The sequence below is a fragment of the Daucus carota genome, chromosome 1, assembly GCF_001625215.2.
Source record: "Daucus carota subsp. sativus chromosome 1, DH1 v3.0, whole genome shotgun sequence".
Taxonomy (NCBI): domain Eukaryota; kingdom Viridiplantae; phylum Streptophyta; class Magnoliopsida; order Apiales; family Apiaceae; genus Daucus; species Daucus carota.
Genome location: NC_030381.2, coordinates 25,684,308 through 25,703,462, shown reverse-complemented (window position 1 = coordinate 25,703,462; position 19,155 = coordinate 25,684,308). Strand labels below are relative to the sequence as shown.

The 19,155-nt window shown below is 36.5% G+C and overlaps 2 protein-coding genes and 1 non-coding gene across 3 annotated transcripts; all 3 read left to right on the top strand.

The window, feature by feature from the left end:
• The first annotated feature begins 7,282 nt into the window (after positions 1–7,282).
• Positions 7,283–7,389, top strand: LOC135150031 (small nucleolar RNA R71). Its single transcript, XR_010288385.1, has one exon. It is a non-coding gene; the product is annotated as a small nucleolar RNA R71 (small nucleolar RNA).
• A 4,315-nt stretch (positions 7,390–11,704) lies between these two features.
• Positions 11,705–12,891, top strand: LOC108219886 (uncharacterized). Its single transcript, XM_017393451.1, has 2 exons — positions 11,705–12,363; positions 12,453–12,891. Exons 1-2 carry the CDS (start codon positions 11,705–11,707, stop codon positions 12,889–12,891), a joined length of 1,098 nt encoding a protein of 365 aa, XP_017248940.1.
• Positions 12,892–13,163: 272 nt separating this feature from the next.
• On the top strand, positions 13,164–14,458 carry LOC135149621 (uncharacterized). The gene is made up of 2 exons (XM_064085386.1): positions 13,164–13,878; positions 14,220–14,458. The coding sequence occupies exons 1-2, from the start codon at positions 13,164–13,166 to the stop codon at positions 14,456–14,458; spliced, it is 954 nt and encodes a 317-aa protein (XP_063941456.1).
• The last annotated feature ends 4,697 nt before the right edge of the window (positions 14,459–19,155 follow it).

Genomic DNA, 19,155 nt, shown 5'->3' with positions numbered 1-19,155 from the left:
AGGTAACAGCAACTGCAATCAATATAAGTATTTATTATGTACATATTTCATTATTTAAGGAGAATGTAATGATTGCATTAGTTGTTGGCATTTTTGTAATTACATCATAACTAAGGGTATAACTGAAATTTCACTGCAATTTTTTTTGACATATTTTGATCTTGGTTTTCCTTTAATATATATGCAAATAGTTTCATCAAATATTTTTTGATTTTTAATTTTGTAAATTAAGATTTATTTTTTTATTTTTATTTAAAAAATGATTCAAAAACAATAATGATATATTTCGTTTCTATACACCTAAAAAATATACAAAAAGAAAAATAAATATGTATAATGGGATGGAGAAATTAGTAATCAGTGGTCGATGACTCGATTAGAGAGCTTGAGTTATGAAGTCTTGTTAAAAAAATCTATTTATTGTAAATTTAATTAAAATTAGGTTGAAATTTCAGTATTTAGAATTAAAACTTCATTTTCAAATTTATTTATAATTCAATATATATAATTATTTAAATATTAAAACAAATATTATTTTATAGAAAATTGTTACGAGCAACATCAGCAGTGTCTTGACATGAATATGTTGTCACTTGACATACCTGACATGTATATAATGAGATGCATTTTTTGTCTATCAGTACTTGAAAATTATTGTTCAGCCAAGGTCAGTTCAATATTTGAGAGGTAATTGCATATTGTATCTCTTAACTATCGTTCAAAAACGTATTGTACCCATATTTTAGGAAACTGAACTCTATTTTAGGAAACTGAACTCGCACCCTTTATTTTTATCTTTACAGTTCAAGCCCGAGATGCACCCCTCTACCGTTAACTGCCGTTAACTTTGTGCACTCTGTTAAGTCATGTACATGTAATTGCAATTCGGACCCCGTAACTTAAGTTCAAAAACGATATTGTACCCGGTACCCATACTTTTGGAAACCCAAATCGTACCACCTATTTTTACATTTCAAGAACGATATGCACCCCCTCCGTTGAATTCCGTCAACTTCCGTTAAAATACTGCTCCGTCTCAATTTACATGTTCCCTTTACTTTTTCAGAAGTCAAATTGACTAATTTTTGACCCACTATTAGAAAATATTTATTTATTGTTTTAAAAAATAGAAAGTTACATATTAGAATAGACTAAATAATAGAGGTAAATTTAATAAAAGTAAATCTAGTCTATTTTAATAAAGGTAAATAATTGTTTCAAAAAAATAGAGGTAAATAACAAGGGTTCTGTGGCTCATAGCCTAGCTAGAATTCCATGCTTGTTAAACTGTTTCATCATTTTTTCATCTCCTCCTACTCATTTGGTGGAGACTGTTCTCAGAGATTTATGTTAATGAATGCTATTTAGTTTAAAAAAAACAAGGGGTCCGAATTGCAATTGCATCTATTATTGCGAAATTCGGACCCCCTATAACAAATAGACTAGATTTAGTTTTTGATGATATTTTTTTTTAAAATTTTTGTTTAATCAAGCTATCCCCAAGTCAAAATGATTTTACATATCGAAGGATTTTAAATTTTTAGTCACATGTGTATTAAGTACTTAAAATATACACAATTTTAAATATAAAAAATAAATATTATGTGATATTTATTATAAATAATACATAAATTTATATATTGAATAAAATATATAAATTTTAATTATTTTGTTTGGAAAAATTGATCAAAAAATTAAAAAAATATCATCAAAAACAAAATTTAGTCTATTTTAATATGTAACTTTCTATATCCTAAAATAATAAATAAATATTTTCTAATAGTTGGTCAAAAATTAGTCAATTTGACTTCTCAAAAAACAAAAGAGACATGTAAATTGAGACGGAGAAGTATTTTAACGGAAGTTAACAGAATTTAACGAAGGGGTGCGTATCGTTCTTGAAATGTAAAGATAGGTGGTGCGATTTGAGTTTCCAAAAGTATGGGTACAATATCGTTTTTGAACGTAAGTTAGGGGGTCCGAATTGTAATTACCTGTACATGACTTAACGGAGTGCACAAAGTTAACGGCAGAGGGGTGCATCTCGGGCTTGAACTGCAAAGATAAGGGGTGCGAGTTGAGTTTCTCAAAGTATGGGTACAATATCGTTTTTGAATGATAGTTATGGGGTGCAATATGCAATTACCTCCCAATAATATTAGGCTCACCCGCACTTTACTTGAATTTTGCTTGTAATAATTTAAGAAAGTCAATTGATGTCTCTAAACGTAGTATGTATAGAAGCCTAATCCCTTAATTAGTATTGAGCCTCGTCCATGATCAAAGGGGGAATGATCGTAAAGATGTTGTAGTTTAGGATTATTCTATAAAAATAAGAGTTAAATGCATATCTGTCTTGCCTGGTTGCAAGGTTTGTCTTGTTCTTGTGACAAGGGTTACGCTATCTTCATTTTAGTTATCACTTCATTGAGTTTTCGATTTGTCCGTCGAAAGTAGAAATGTCAACATATGCAACAAGTCTGGAGGATCTGTATTTACGTCTCACTGTGGAGGAAAAGGAAGAAGGAGGGATGATTATTGCAGAGGGTGAAGTGAGGAAGCAACAAAACACTTATGCACTAGTGGGAGGATTCCTTACTGTTCGCACAAAATCACGCAAGTGTACGTGGTCACAAGTAGTAAAGAATCAAATTCGGTTCGTTCCCAGAGAGACTGGTGTATTCAGAAATATGCACTAATGCACCAATGTATGATTATTATTCAATGCTTAGATAAATAACAATTTGGTTGGTTTATCTAAATTAACTAATTAAAGTCGAATTATAACTAAGTGAATAACTGAATTACTAATGAGAATAAAACATGGGATTCTAACTTCATTATATACTTCATTCAGAGTTATGCTTTATCGATATGTGATGGTTGATAACTAATCAGATAACACGAAACTGATACACGCTAACTGTCGTTATACGTGCACCATACTGCTACACATCCACAATTAAGATAGAAGGTAAACAGACACCATTATGCTTAGACCCTATATGTCTATAGAATTTGAAAACATAACGGTTGAAGAGCAAGTTATCTATCAAGATTACATAGGGCGATGCAAGATGGTTAAAATCACACCACTAATCATGTATATCGAATACATAATCCCATGTTCGCATGGCAAGTTCTAAATCAATATATTCACTGTCGCTTCAATAAAGATTAACCCACAACTTAGATGTTAGCTACGCATCCAAGAAGAAGAAGCACAACCAATACGAAGAAATCAACATTCATCACACAAATAATTAAGGCAAATCAACTACTGAAATCCATATATAAATCCGCTAGAATCCCACGATAATGATTAGTTCATACTCGAACTTCTCATCATCATGGGAATAAGAGTAAACATGGTACTGAATAGGAAAAACAAACTCAAAGTACTAGAATAAGAGTTAAGAAACAAATCCGAAACGAGCATCCAAAGTTACACCTACTTCGAAGAATTACAAAGGGAAAAACTATGAAATTCGATCTTGATCTTCTCCGTAGCCGTCACGTGCTCCTTAGAATGTTTCTAGATTTTTTTTTGGTTCCCCAAGCCTTTATTTTACTTTCCCAGTGAACGGGCCTTCAAACGGATCAAAAACGGTCAAAACGGGCCAAAAATCCCGCCCAGAGTGTGAGGCGGGCGCCTCACATCTCAGGCGGATGCCTCACAAGGTCAGAACGCTCAGGCGGGCGCCTCACAAGTGAGGCAGGCGCCTCACAATGGCAGAACGCGCACCCGACACTTCTTTGCCCATAATTCTCGCCTCGTGCATCCGATTGCTTCGCCGTTTTTTTTCAATGAAAGTTGTGATTCTCCTCTTCGTCCTCCATCCAAGAAACCTACACAACTCAAAACTAAAAAAATATCAAAAACATCAAAAGCTTGAGGCCATTTCATCACTTTAAGTCAAAACGAAGGCTTCTAAGTGGATATGAAATCCACTTATCACACCCCCAAACTTAAACCGATGCTTGTCCTCCAGCATAGACACACACACAAACACTACTAATGCAATGCATGAATGCAACTAAATGCCTACATCTAATCGAATCATGAAGTGTAATCCGTGTTAACATATAATCCTCAGAATCTGCAACATTCTCGGCATTCATCTCTTTCACTCATTAGCCATGTTCTCTTCCACTACAAGTGTGAAGTGCATCATGTGTGCTAGCATGCTCTCTAGTGAAACAAAACAAAGACCATCAAACTTCAACAGAGTCCTCACTATGAGCCGTTAATCAGAATCAGGTTTAAATTCAACAGAGTCCTCACTATGAGCCGTTAATCAGAATCAGGTTTAAACACTTCTTTACTAAAGAGTCAACTACAATTTAGGGTCCCTAAAGAATTTCTATGCCTCTCCTATTTTTTCTAATTTTTTTTCTTGCTAAGTCTAAGGTTGGGACGCTTCTCAGTGTAAGTGAGTCACGACCGCCATTCGACTTCGCTTATTCTATTTTTTTTCTTTTTTTTAATCAAGCAATTCTCCAGTAATTAAAGGTTGTGAAAGATCACCAAGAATTTGCTTATTCTAATACATTTGTACTTAATACCACCACAAGTACATGGATCGTCCCTTTCACATGGCATTGCATTATACCTATTGATCTCAAAGGAGTACTTGATAATTTTTATTCTTTTTTTTTTAGAAAGACATATTCATTCTTTAACTCCCCCAAACTTAAGATTTACAAACTCTAAGTTCAAAAAGGGAATAATCCTAACTCTACGCCCGACTCAACGCGAGGACTCAAGAAATAAGTTAGTCTAAGTCTTATCTCTAGCGCATAAGTGTAATTACAATTTCCACACAAGTAGTTTCCAAGTAACAAGGCATCACATATGATCAAGACTACTAGCCAAGAAATTATGCACATAAACTCATCATAGGACATCAACTTGGAGCACAACTTCAAGATTCATGCAAATGCAAATATATGAAACTACTAACACATCCACACATCCTAACACAAGTATATATATATATATATATCAACAAAACTTACTAATATGCAAACAATATGAGATAATATGCTAAACTATATGCAACATGCAACCTATATGAACACAACTATAACATGCAACCTATATGAACACAACTATATACTAGTCCTTAGATTACCACCCCCAAACTTAAAATCTTCAATGTCCTCATTGAAGGTGATAAAAAGGATCGAATGTACCTAGAAGGAGTCAGAACGATCACCCTCCTCAGGTGGAGGATCAGGTGGTGAATATACCATGCCAGCTCCAAACACTAGCCAATCAACCTCAACACCAATGGCTCGAAAAGCACTCCCAAGAGCTTTAGTCAAATCATCTACAAAACGGTGGTGAATGTTATGCATGGCATCCATATGCCGAGTCAACCTCTTAAACTGCACATCACTTAAGTGATCTGGTGGTAGTTTGAGTTCGATTATGGGAGCTTCTTCAATAGATGGTTTAAGATGCTCCTGAAAATTTCTAAGCTCTTCTACTCCTTCATCTTCGAAATCAGAATCCCATGTTAAGACGCTCTCTAAGGTACATGGCCTTAGTTTTTGCTCCATCTCAGAATTTTCAACAGCTTCTAGTGGCTCCACCTTAAAGCATTCTTCTTCGTCGGTTGGAAATTTCATTGCGTTGAACACCTTAAAAGTGACACTTTGATCTTGAACTCTCATTGTAAGCTCTCCTTTTTGCACATCGATCAAAGTTTGGCCAGTAGCTAAGAACGGCCTTCCCAAGATAATATGAATCTTCTTATCCTCCTCAAAGTCTAGAATGACAAAATCAGTAGGGAAGATGAGCTTATTCACCTTAACCAAGACATCCTCCACTATACCTCGTGGGTAAGTGATGGACCGATCAACCAGTTGTAATGACATGTTCGTAGGTTTCGGCTCCAGCAGCCCAAGTTTCTTGAAGACAGACAACGGCATCAGATTGATACTAGCTCCCAAGTCACACAAACACTTGTTGAAAGATAACTTGCCAATAGTACATGGTATTGTGAAACTTCCGGGATCTTTAAGTTTCGGAGGCAATTTTTGTTGTAGCACGCACTACACTCTTCCGTTAGAGCAACGGTCTCCAAGTCCTCAAGCTTCAGCTTATGAGATAGAATACCCTTCATGAACTTAGCATAACTCGACATTTGTTCTAGAGCCTCCGCAAAAGGTATGTTGATTTGTAATTTCTTGAAAAACTCTAGAAATTTAGCGAATTGTTTGTCGAGCTTATGCTTCTGAAGTCTCTTCGGAAAAGGGGGGGGGGTGGATATACTTGCTTGACCCCAATATCAACTTTAGGACTAGACTTCTCGGCTGATTCCTTGCTTGCTTCCTCGTTGATTTCATTCTTATCAGCGCCAACAACAGTTTTTTCACTATCAGACTTAGATGAGAGCACGGGTGTTTCAACCTGTTGATCACTCACTTCCTTGTTTCGCTCTGTTGCTGATTCTTTTTCCTTCGTAACCTTTCCGGACCTCAAGGTGACAGCCTCTACCTGTTCCTTCATCTCTTTCTTACCCGGATTGGCCTCAGTATCACTAGGAAGAGTTCCTTGTGGTCTGTTTATCAACGCGTTAGCGATTTGCCCAATCTGGTTCTCTAAAGTCTTGATTGACACCGCTTGGCTTTTAATCATTAATTTCATCTCTTCCCATTCAGATCTTTCGTTGGAAGACTGTCCAGCAACCCCATATTTTGTTGCTGGAATCCAGGTGGATGGAATTGCTGCTTCGGTGCAAACTGTTGTTGAAAACCAGAAGGGTTGAAAGGTCTAGCTCCTTGCTGCTGGAATTGTTGCTGCTGTTGTGGCATGAAGTTCTGATTATTGCTCCAGCTGAAATTCGGATGATTCTGATTATTGGGATGATAAGTGGCAGGAGCTGGCTGTTGAGACCTTTGGAAGTTGCTCACAAACTGAGCGGATTCACTAGATATAGCACACTGATCAGAAGAATGTGCACCAGCACAAAGCTCGCAAACTGAAGGTGGCTGCTGATTTCCCAGATTTGCCAAAGAATCCACCTTCATAGTAAGAGCCTTAAGCTGAGCAGTCAAAGCTGTAGTAGCATCAACATCTAGAATTCCTGCTGCTTTGCCCTGATGAAGACGCTGAGTCGGATTCTGATATTCTTTTGCAGCCATCATCTCGATCAACTCATAAGCCTCGTCATAGCTCTTAGCCCATAGAGCTCCACCTGATGCTGCATCGAGCATTGGCCTCGATTGAGGACCCAAGCCATTATAGAAGCAATTGATAACCATCCAATCAGGCATCCCATGATGTGGGCACTTTCGAAGCATCTCCTTGTAGCGTTCCTACGCTTCACATAAAGTTTCACCGGACAGTTGAGAGAATTGAGTGATAGCATTCCTGATTGCAGCTGTTTTGGCCATAGGGAAGAACTTAGTAAGAAATTTCTAAGCCAGATCCTCCCATGTCTTAATAGATCCTGCAGGAAGAGAATGCAACCATCCCTTAGCTTTATCCGTCAGAGAAAATGGGAATAGCCTCAATTTGATGGCCTCGTCAGTAACACCATTGAACTTGAAAGTGTTGCAGATCTCAATGAAATCCCGAATATGCATATTAGGATCCTCTGTCGGAAAACCCCCAAACTGCACTGAGTTCTGTACCATCTGAATAGTGCTCGGTTTGATCTCAAAAGTGTTGGCCTCGATCGCTGGCCTGACAATGCTCGATTGAATATCATTGATTTTAGGCTCAGAGAAAGCCTTAAGAGCCTTAGTATCATTCGCAACTGGTGGTCGATCACCCATTGTAGTGTTCACTATCGTTTCTACTTTTGCCAATGCTTCTTTACGGGCCTGAGAACGTGTTCGCATACACGTCGCTTAAGTACCTGAAACACACACAAACGAAATAAAAGTGGAAAAAGAATCCAAGTCACTGAACTTTAACGACCACTGATGACAAGCATAAACTAAAATATAACACCGAGTCCCCGGCAGCGGCGCCAAAAACTTGTTCGCACAAAATCACGCAAGCGTACGTGGTCACAAGTAGTAAAGAATCAAATTCGGTTCGTTCCCACAGAGGCTGGTGTATTCAGAAATATGCACTTATGCACCAATGTATGATTATTATTCAATGCTTAGACAAATAACAATTTGGTTGGTTTTATCTAAATTAACTAATTAAAGTCGAATTATAACTAAGTGAATAACTGGATTACTAATGAGAATAAAACATGGGATTCTAACTTCATTATATACTTCATTCAGAGTTATGCTTTATCGATAAGTGATGGTTGATAACTAATCAGATAACACGAAACTGATACACGCTAACTGTCGTTATACATGCACCATACTGTTACACATCCACAATTAAGATAGAAGGTAAACAGACACCAATTATGCTTAGACCCTATATGTCTATAGAATTTGAAAACATAACGGTTGAAGAGCAAGTTATCTATCAATATTACATAGGGCGATGCAAGATGGTTAAAATCACACCACTAATCATGTATATCGAATACATAATCCTATATTCGTATGGCAAGTTCTAAATCAATATATTCACTGTCACTTCAATAAAGATTAACCCACAACTTAGATGTTAGCTACGCATCCAAGAAGAATAAGCACAACCAATACGAAGAAATCAACATTCATCACACAAATAATTAAGACAAATCAACTACTGAAATCCATATATAAATCCGCTAGAATCCCACGATAATGATTAGTTCATACTCGAACTTCTCATCATCATGGGAAAAAGAGTAAACATGGTACTGAATAGGAAAAACAAACTCAAAGTACTAGAATAAGAGTTAAGAAACAAATCTGAAATGAGCATCCAAAGTTACGCCTACTTCGAAGAATTACAAAGGGAAAAACTATGAAATTCGATCTTGATGTTCTCCGTTGCCGTAACGTGCTCCTTAGAATGTTTCTAGGTTTTTTTTTGGTTCCCCAAGCCTTTCTTTTACTTCCCCAGCGAACGGGCCTTCAAACGGATCAAAAACGGTCAAAACGGGCCAAAAATCCCGCCCAGAGTGTGAGGCGGGCGCCTCACATCTCAGGCGGGCGCCTCACAAGGTCAGAACGCTCAGGCGGGCGCCTCACAAGTGAGGCGGGCGCCTCACAATGGCAGAACACGCACCCGACACTTCTTTGCCCATAACTCTCGCCTCGTGCATCCGATTGCTTCGCCGTTTTTTTTCAATGAAAGTTGTGATTCTCCTCTTCGTCCTCCATCCAAGAAACCTACACAACTCAACACTAAAAAAATATCAAAAATATCAAAAACATCAAAAGCTTGAGGCCATTTTATCGATTTAAGTCAAAACGAAGGCTTCCAAGTGGATATGAAATCCACTTATCACTTACAGAGAAGAATATTAATTTTAACGCTATGTTCCCTGTGGCGCCCAAAAGAAGGAATTGAGATTCACGATCTTGGGGGACATCGATATCTATTTGTTTTCTATCACATCTTGGATATGCAAAAAGTGTTAGAGGGAGAACCATGGACGTTTGAGCAGAGCCTGTTAGTGTATCACAGGCTTGGTGACACTGAGGATCCTTATACGATCAGTCTACACAAGAGTGATATATGGGTGCAAGTTTATGATCTTTCAAAGGGGCTTATATCTGAAAATATACTTATGAACATAGGGAACTTCTTTGGGAAGTTTGTGAAGTCTGATCCTGCTAACTTTACAAGAGGGTGGTGGAAGTATGCACGTATACGGGTAACAATGGATCTGGATAAACCCTTGAAAAGAAGGATGAAGATAAAACATGAAGGTGGAGAGTGGAGCTGGATAAATTTTAAGTATGAGATGTTAAGTACTTTCTGTTTTGTTTGCGGAGTATTGGGACATTCTGACAGAGACTGTAGTCTGGTGTATGCAAATCCTGAAAAAGAAATAGCTCGTGCGTATGGAATATGGTTGAGAGCACCAACAAAAAACATTAACACCCAAAACCTGGGAGCCAAATGGCTTAGAAATGGGACTGAAGGCAGTAAGGTATGGGAAGAAACAACGGGGAGATCGAAGATGAACATCACCATACATGACAGCGATAAGGTGGAGGCACGTTTCATGGAGGTGGATGGAAAGATTAGCGAGATCAAGGAGTGGATGAGGGGATCAGGGTTGTGCAGCAAAATTAGAGGAGTGAGTTAAGGGATAACCATCTCTTAAATCAAACAGCTGGAAATGCGGGAGGGAATATATTTATTAATGAAACAGTTGTAACAGACCCTATGAGGAGGCGTGTTAATGAGGAAAATATCACGGAAGTGGGTACAGGAAATATCGAAAATGGGCCTATTGTTAACAACGGGCCAAAAAACTTGCCAGATGCGGACTTGAAGAGCAAGCCCGCCTATCACAATGAGTTTAATAGCTTAGAACTGTCGTGGGTTGGGCAAAACACGGACAGTTGAATTTCTGCGTGAAATCACACAGCAGCTTAAGCCCAGTTTTGTTTTTCTTTCGGAAACTTTAACTCGAAAGAATAAAGTAGAAGCAGTTTGTAAAGAGCTGCATTTTGCAGGATGTTGGGTGGTCGATGCGGAAGGGCATAGTGGGGGGTTAGCTCTATTATAGAAGAATGACGGAGGATGTCAAGTAACAGCAGCTAGCAAACACTTTATTGATTTTGACGTAGAAAATACACAGGTAGGACGTTAGCGTTATACTGGCTTTTACGGATGCCCGGAAAGAGGAAGAAGATACGAGTCGTGGAATATTCTTCGGACTTTGGCAGGTACATCAAATCTTCCATGGTGCATAATTGGTAATTTTGATGACCTAATGTTTGTAGACAAGAAAAAGGGGGTATAGATCACCCATGTAGTTGTTTGACTGGATTTGGGGATGTAATAAGGGATTGTGCGCTGGTGGACTTGGGGTTTTTTGGGGAGAAGTATACATGGGAGAAATCGAGGGGTAAGGAGAACTGGGTACAGGAGAGGCTTGGTAGGGGCTTAGCCACGCCAAAATGACGAAATATGTTTCCGCTAGCTGAAGTTTGTGTACTTGAAGTGGCTACATCTGATCATCTGCTGCTACACCTGCAGCTAAATAAGCAGGTATACGTTCCAAGGAGTAGATGGTTTAGGTTTGAAAATGTTTTGATAAAAGAGAAGAATTGCTTCAACTTAATAAAGAATAGCTGGGAGCAAACTGCAGGGCGAGAATTTTGGAGAAAATTAATTACTGTGCTTTCAAACTTGATAAGTGGGGAGGGGGTATAAGTCAGGAGTTTAAACAGAAGCTTTTTGAATGTAGGAATAAGCTTCAAAAACTTAGAGCTAGAAGAGATGTGAATGGTATTCAGATGTATAATGAAGTACGACGGGAATATTTGAGTTTACTGGAAAGAAAGGAGGTGTATTGGAAGCAACGTGCGAAGCAGTTCTGGTTGCAAAATGGGGACCAAAATACCAGATTCTATCATCAATTTGCATCGGCTCGACAAAAGAATAATGGATTTTCTCGTATTAAAGACGAAGGTGGAGAGTGGAAGGAAACAGAGGAGGAAATTCAAGGAGTTATTATAGACTATTTTGCACGAGTATTCTAGTCTTCAGGGTCAAATGGCAAATTGGCAAGTTATCGGATCGTGAAACTATGAATCAAGTTACAGAAGAAAAAATACGGACTTAATTGCTGAGATTATTTATGAAGAGACTAAAAGTGCAGTGTTTTCCATGCATCCGGAGAAATCACCTGGGAAAGACGGCTTAAATCCTGCTTTCTTTCAAGCATATTGGTGCATAGTTGGAACTGATGTGGTTCGATTCTGTCAGCACTTTATGTCTACAGGAGAGCTCCCAAATGGAGTTAATCAAACATTGGCGTGTTTAATTCCGAAGGTTAAAGCGCCACAAGCCATGACTGATCTAAGACCGATTTCATTATGTAATGTTCTTATTCGTATACTCTCTGAAGTCCTGGAAAATAGATTGAAACCTTGCTTGAAATCATTGATCTCTGACAGACAAAGCGCATTCATAGAAGGGAGGTTGTTAAATGATAATGCTCTGGTTGCCTTTGAAGTAAACCACTATATGAGAAGACTGACTCAGAGAACTAAAGGCATAACAGGTTTCAAAATGGACATATCCAAAGCATATGATAATCTGGAGTGGAACTTTACTCAGAATGTGATGCTGAAATTTGGATTCTCTAAACTGTGGAATTCAAGAGTTACGGGGTCAATTCAGTCTCATATAGCTTCATTCGCAATGGTAATATCTTTGGTGATATTACTCCGCACCGGGGAATCTGTCAAGGTGACCCAATATCTCCATATTTATATATTATGTGCGCAGAGGGGCTTAGCTCTATTATTCGATGGAATGAAGAGGTAAGATTGCTACATGGATGTACAATTGCTCGGGGAGCCCCTTCGATATCACATTTGCTATTTGCGGATGATTGTTACTTCTTTTTCAGGGCTACAAAGACAGAAGCAAACATTATGAAGAGGATCGGATGTAGGTATGAGAGTATATCCGGGCAAATGATAAATTATGACAAGTCATCAGTCACCTTCTCATCAAATACAACTGCAGATAACAGAAAAGAAGTTTGTGAGCAGTTGGGAGTCAATGAAGCCCAGAATCCGGGCAGATACTTAGGGATGCCCATGTATGTAGGAAGGCGAAAGGTTGCAACCTTCTCATTTCTGTCTGACAAAATTTCCAAAAAATTACAGGTGTGGCAGAATCAAACCTTGTCTAAGGCAGGAAATGTGACTCTGCTGAAAACGGCAGCTGAAGTTGTTCCAAATTTTTGGATGAGTATGTTGTTGATTCCTTTGGAGGTGTGTGATAGGATTGAGAAGAGTATGAAAGCGTTCTGGTGTGGGGATGGTAGTTCTGTAAGGGTATAAAATGGTTGTCTTGGGAGAAACTATGCACGATTAAGAAGGATGGGGGATTGGGGTTTGAAAAGCTAAGGGACTTTAATATTGCAATGCTAGCAAAGCAAGCTTGGCGGGTTATAAATAATGTAAATCCATTAGTGACAAGTCTGCTACGTGCTCGGTATTTACCGGGTTCTGATTTTCTAGATGCAAAGCTTGGGACAAACCCCAGCTATGTTTGGAAGAGCTTAATGGAGACTCAAGATGTATTGCGATAAGGATGAAGACGTCGTATTGGGATGGTGAAAACAAATATTTGGAAGGTACCATGGCTACCTTGCCCATTAAATGGATACCTTACTACTATCATCTCGGTAGAGCTAAAGGACAAAAGGGTAGTGAATTTACTAGATGAAAGTAAGAAAGCGTGGGATGAAGATTTATTGCAGGATATCTGTAATGAGCGAGATCGAGAGCTGATAAGGAAAATTCCAATACCAAGAAGCAGTAAAGTTGACTCATGGTTTTTGTTTTGTGATGACAAAGGAGAATTCTCAGTCAAAACTTGCTACAGGCTTATTCGTGGAGAGAGAGAATGCCTAGATAAAATGTTCTGGAAAAAATTATGGGGTCTTAATCTCCCAGGAAAGGTTACAAATTTTCTATGGCGATCATGTCGAAAGGTGTTGCCTACTGCGGCTGCATTAAGGGTGAAACATGTAAATATTAGTGCTGTGTGCTCATGGTGTCAATCTGGGATGGAGGATGATCGGCGCGTTCTATTTCAATGCAATTTTTCTAGAGAGTTTTGGGAAAAAGTTGGACTTGCAGATGTAGTAAAAGTAGTGCCAGGTGACACAGTCATGTCTTTATTAAAACGGGTGTTTCGGATTGGTAGAAAAGAGCAGTATAGCATGGTGGGTTTACTGTGCTGGAACTTGTGGCACAGACGTAACAACTGGGTTTGGAACAATGTTAACACTTCAAGCTTTGGAGTTTGTTCCAGGACGATCAGTATGCTTGCGGAATAGAACCGGGCCAGAGAGGAGATGACGAAACAAACAACTCAGCATGCGAGGAATAATAGTGTATGGTGCACACCTCCTGAAGGTTGGATCAAAATTAATATAGACGCTGCGTGTCTTCCAAGGACTGGCCAAATGGGAGTGGGGTGTGTTATTTGTGATGAATAGGGACGCTTCATCCGAGCTAGGAATAATGTAGTGCATGGAGTATTGCAGCCTAGAGAAGTTGAGGCAATAAGCTTACGAGAAGCTCTATCATGGACGAAGAGATGGCATACTAGTAAGTGTATCTTTGAATGTGATGCTAAAGTTTTGAATGTGATGCTAAAGTTTTGGTGGATGCTGTTAATGGTAGGAGTGGACAGTCCTATTTTCACACAATCGTTGATGATTGTAAAGATATTCTGAAACACTTTAGTGAAGTGTTAGTAGTTTTTTCTTCTAGGTCTGCGAATACGGTAGCACATTTGTTAGCAACAGCTACCTATTCTATGTCAGGTCTTCATGAGTGGTTAGCAACTGCTCAAGATTTTATTGCATGTAATATTTCTTCTGAAGAAGCTTCGTAATGCAAGTTCGATTATTTCAAAAAAAAAAAGAGAATAGTTAAATGCATATTGTGTATAAGAGCATCTTCAAGAGACTCTTAAATGAGCTCTTAAATTGAAATTTGAGGAGGGAGAAAGAGATTTTTGCTCCAAGAGACTCTTAATAGCTCTTCATATCACTAAGAGCCTCTTGTTTCTCTCTCATATCTCCTCAAAGTTGATAGCCACTACAAAGCTCTTAACTTATTTTTTGCAATAAAATATCCATTCCCTCCAATTACATATGAGTTTGTGTTATATATACAAGTCCAAACAAAAATAAAATATCAACTTAAGAGCAAGTATAACGAAAATTGTTGGAGTTGAGACTCTTAAATTTGTATTAACTTACTGGAAGTCTAATATTTTATATTATATTTAAGAGTGGGTTAGGAGATTATTGGAGATACTCTTAAAGTATGCATTATGTGCAATTTGTGTATCTAAATTATCAATTGAACACATTTGTGTACTCCAAATATTGAAGTGGGAGTAATACGCGTACTACCGTTAATTCTCATTAACTTCCGTTAAGTCCTCTCTCTGTAAACATGTTTTTTTCCTTTATTTCACTCCACTCAACCTCACAGGCACTAACCTATAATGGAAGAAAAGAATTAATAAAATAATTAAAGATGAAGAACATGAGTTTTCCAAAAAAAGTTTATTTATTGGGAGGTGTACTCTCAGAATTATAATCATGGGGTTATTTTATATTTTTTTAATTAATTATTCCTAAATATCCAAATTTAAACTTTTTCTAAAATATATTATTATCATATTTAAGTAACTTATAATACGCGTCAAAAGTAGTGATATCTATTATTTATCATATATTTTAATATATAATTTTATTGTAAATATAAAATTATGTTTGGATAATATTATTTAAAATTAATTTTTAAATAATTAATAAATGTGTTTGGATTAATATATTTTTAATGAGTGTGTTAAATAAATTTTTCACTCTCTCCGTCCTTTTTTAGTTGTCGTATTTAAGGTGTTAAATAAATGTGTGTCAAAAAGTCAAACGTCGTATATTAAAAAATAGAGGGAGTATATACACTTATGACTTAGCATTTAATGAAATAAATAAGAGGATACATCAAATTAACTTACAAAATTTGTTCTTCTTAATTTGTTTTTTTTTTTTGCAAATGTGACAATTAAAAAGAGATAGATGAAGTATTTAACATGTTGAAAAAATATTTAAATTCGTCAAAATACTAACTAGAAATTAACATGAAAAGATTATCTTAATGAAAATATTTAAATACAAATTTTCATCTAATTTTGATTTGTCAAAAATATTTTCATTGATATAACTTGGAGTTCAATATATTACTAACTACAAATATTCATTTAATTTTGATTGGATTTTAATTTTGATATACAAAAGTTGAAGATATGAAATTTCATGTCAAAATACCCCTCATAGCTCAGGTTGTATGTATTGGGGGATGAGGATGCGTTACACATTTTTAATGTTCCTGTAAAGTATAATTTAATAATTTATTTTTAATTTTTTTTCTAAATAATTTAAATGTTAATTGTTTTTAGAAAAAAAAAATTTAAAAATAAATTATAGAGTTATACTTTATAGGAGCATTAAAGTGTGTGTCGAGACATGAGAAAACCCCCGTTAAGAATTGAATGCGAGAAAGAAGGATAAATTTTAAATAAATAATATTATTTTTAATTAATTAATTTAAATTAAGCACATCATTATAATTTTTAACTGAAGTGCAGAGAGGTAACTGGTAAGTGATCTCTGGGACTAGCATGGCAGGAGTGAAAGAACAGGAACTAGCATGGCAGGAGTGAAAGAAGAGGAAAAGTAAAGTACAGTTAACGGAGTTAGTAAAAACAAACAGGAGTACACACATTGCACATATTTGTATAGTTGAGATACACAATCTGTTCAATCAATACTGAAGGTACACAAATTATATGTGATGCATAGTTCAAATACACATTTTGCATTTAACTCTAAAAATAATAGGTTCTTTTATCGCGAGCCTCGTCTAAAATTGATGTGCCTTTTTCATAGTAAAATTGAGAAAGATCATAATGATATTTAAATAAGTAGTCTGGAATCTCTGAAACCTTGTTCCACGTGAGCCTCTCGTCTATTAACGTGCATAGATGCTAACACACATAAACAAATACGTGGGAGATTCATATATACTAGGTTATACTCCCTCTGTCCCATTCAATTCTATACGTTTCTTTTTCACTGCTCGACACGCACTTCAATGCTCTTGTAAAATATAGTTCTATAACTTATTTTTAAAATTTTCTTTTTCTGAATAAAAATATAACATTCAAACTTTTATTCAGAAAAGAAAAATCTTAAAAATAAGTTATAGAACTATACTTTACAGGAGCATTAAAGTCCGTGCCGCGTCCCCATCCCCCAATGTATACAACTCAGGGGGACGGAGGGAGTATGTTAGCTTCGAGATGTCAGATCAGCGCACTTGATATCATGCTTCCAAAAAAGTGGGGGCTCAACAATTCATATTTGTCAAAATCAAAGGCGGTGGCCTATTTTGCCAAAATCTCGATATGAAAATTTATTTTGAATAAATTATTGCTTATCAATAACTATATCTGATATGATCCCAATAAATAGGGTAAGTCATGACATGTTTTGGAAGAAGACACAATCATTGCTTTCTTAAAAAAAATCCTACTTAAATTCTTACAAGCCTATTGTTCAAATGATTATTGCAAGCGATATTTTCTAAGCTACTTCCTCTTTAGAAGACTAGTATAGAGACAATAATCTTTCCATTAATATTTATTATAACACATGTAACGATATTCCATCATTTTATGATTTTATATACCTCGAATATGTGAACCTGTGGTTTATTACGTTTGCAACACTTAAATAAAGTATCACTTTTCTTTATCATCTGGTACATCAGTGATTCTAAATGTGCAATTTTATGACATAATTTTCACAAAACCACCCTAATACTAGCAAGAACTTTTATTCTCTACATGATTTGACATGGGCCTTCCTCGTGGTTGGGATGGGTGATAGGGGTATTACCCCTTTTTCACCGTATACGCACCTTTGCCTGCAATCCGAATCACATGATCTGCTTGTAAGATAATTAAGAGAACGCTAACAGGAACACTAATAGGAATACGGATCTTGAACTATATGATCATCACAGATAAGTAGAATACAAATCTGTTGACATGATGATGATTATTTGAATTCAACAAGGTCTTGTATGTTGGTACTTCAATAGAGATGTATGAGTTTTTCTCTTTTTTCTATATATGTCAAATATGTGTTACTCTTTACGGTTTTCATTAGTCCAACCTTTTGATGGAAAAGGTGGATATATATATATATATATATATATATATATATATATATATATATATAGACAGAGAGAGGACCATCCATCTCACCTAATTTATTTACTCCTTGATTAATTATCCATCAGAATTAATCAGGTAAGTTTTTCAACTCTTGAGTTTCCTATAGACCACTTTATGTGAAAGAAACATGTATAGGAATAAATGTAAATTCCTTACAATAATATAAATTTTCTTACAATCTCCCACTTGGTCTTATAAGAAACAGGTCATGAATGTGCACGAAGACATTGGTTATTTTTCAATTCCTTAGTTGATAGATTAACAGATGCACGAGTCATGGCGTGCACATGTTATTGTACAACACGCTTACTTCCATATACTACCACATCTACAGTTTTCACAACCACGTCATAATGAGAATGGCTTAATGGTCACTTAATGTTTCATTCATCTTAAACATAAGTGTGTACACCTTTATGACGAAGAAACAGAAAACTTCATATGTTAGATATTAAGAGCTCGGTAATTGTCTTTCACATATACATACAGAAAGACAAGCGACATAATCAGTAATTTAGGAACTGTCCAGTAGACCTAAACTTTTAGCATGCCTTTCAAAGGTCTTAATTAGCAATCCTTTTGTAAGTATGTTTGCCACTTGCAAGTCAGTGCATATAGACTCAATGACAATTTTTTTTTGTTTAACATCTTGCTTTCACGACAGGTATTTTAGGTCCATGTGTTTTGAACCATCAGTAATCCTGTCATGCTTAGAAAAGAACGTCGCATCTTGATTGTCACAACAAATCGATAATAGTTTGAAGATAAAATTTAAGTCTCCCAACTGTGACACGAAATCGCGCAGCCATGTTGCTTGAATGGAAGCTTCATAACAGGCCACATATTCAGCCATCATTGTGGAACCGAAAATCATTTCTGATTTTTGACTTTTCCATGAAACGACACCTCCACATAAAAGAAATGTATATCCAAGACTGCAGAGCCTAGTATCAGGACATCCGGCAAAATCCAAATCAGCATAACCAATTATCTGTTGATGATTTGATTTTCTGTACGTAAGCATGTGTTTTGGTTTCCTTTAGGTATCTCATAACTTTCTTTGCAGCTTTCCAATGAGCGATCCCTGGGTCACTCTGAAACCTTCTGAGACAAGCCCAAAATTCCTTGTGTTCTAACACGAAAAATCTCTATGCCTAGAACATAGGAAGCCTCCCTCATATATTTCATTTCAAAGTTCTTTGAGAGATAATATTTAGTTTCTCGCAACAAACCAAGGTCACTACAAGCCAATAGTATGTCATCAACATATAGAATCA

Bases quoted from the DNA above. Each gene is read 5' to 3' on its own strand.
- LOC108219886 (XM_017393451.1), top strand. From the start codon at position 11,705: ATGCATCCGGAGAAATCACCTGGGAAAGACGGCTTAAATCCTGCTTTC. The intron at 12,364-12,452 runs GTAAGATTGCTA...CTTCTTTTTCAG, and splicing joins TTATTCGATGGAATGAAGAG to GGCTACAAAGACAGAAGCAA.
- LOC135149621 (XM_064085386.1), top strand. From the start codon at position 13,164: ATGGTGAAAACAAATATTTGGAAGGTACCATGGCTACCTTGCCCATTA. The intron at 13,879-14,219 runs GTATGCTTGCGG...GTGATGCTAAAG, and splicing joins AGTTTGTTCCAGGACGATCA to TTTTGGTGGATGCTGTTAAT.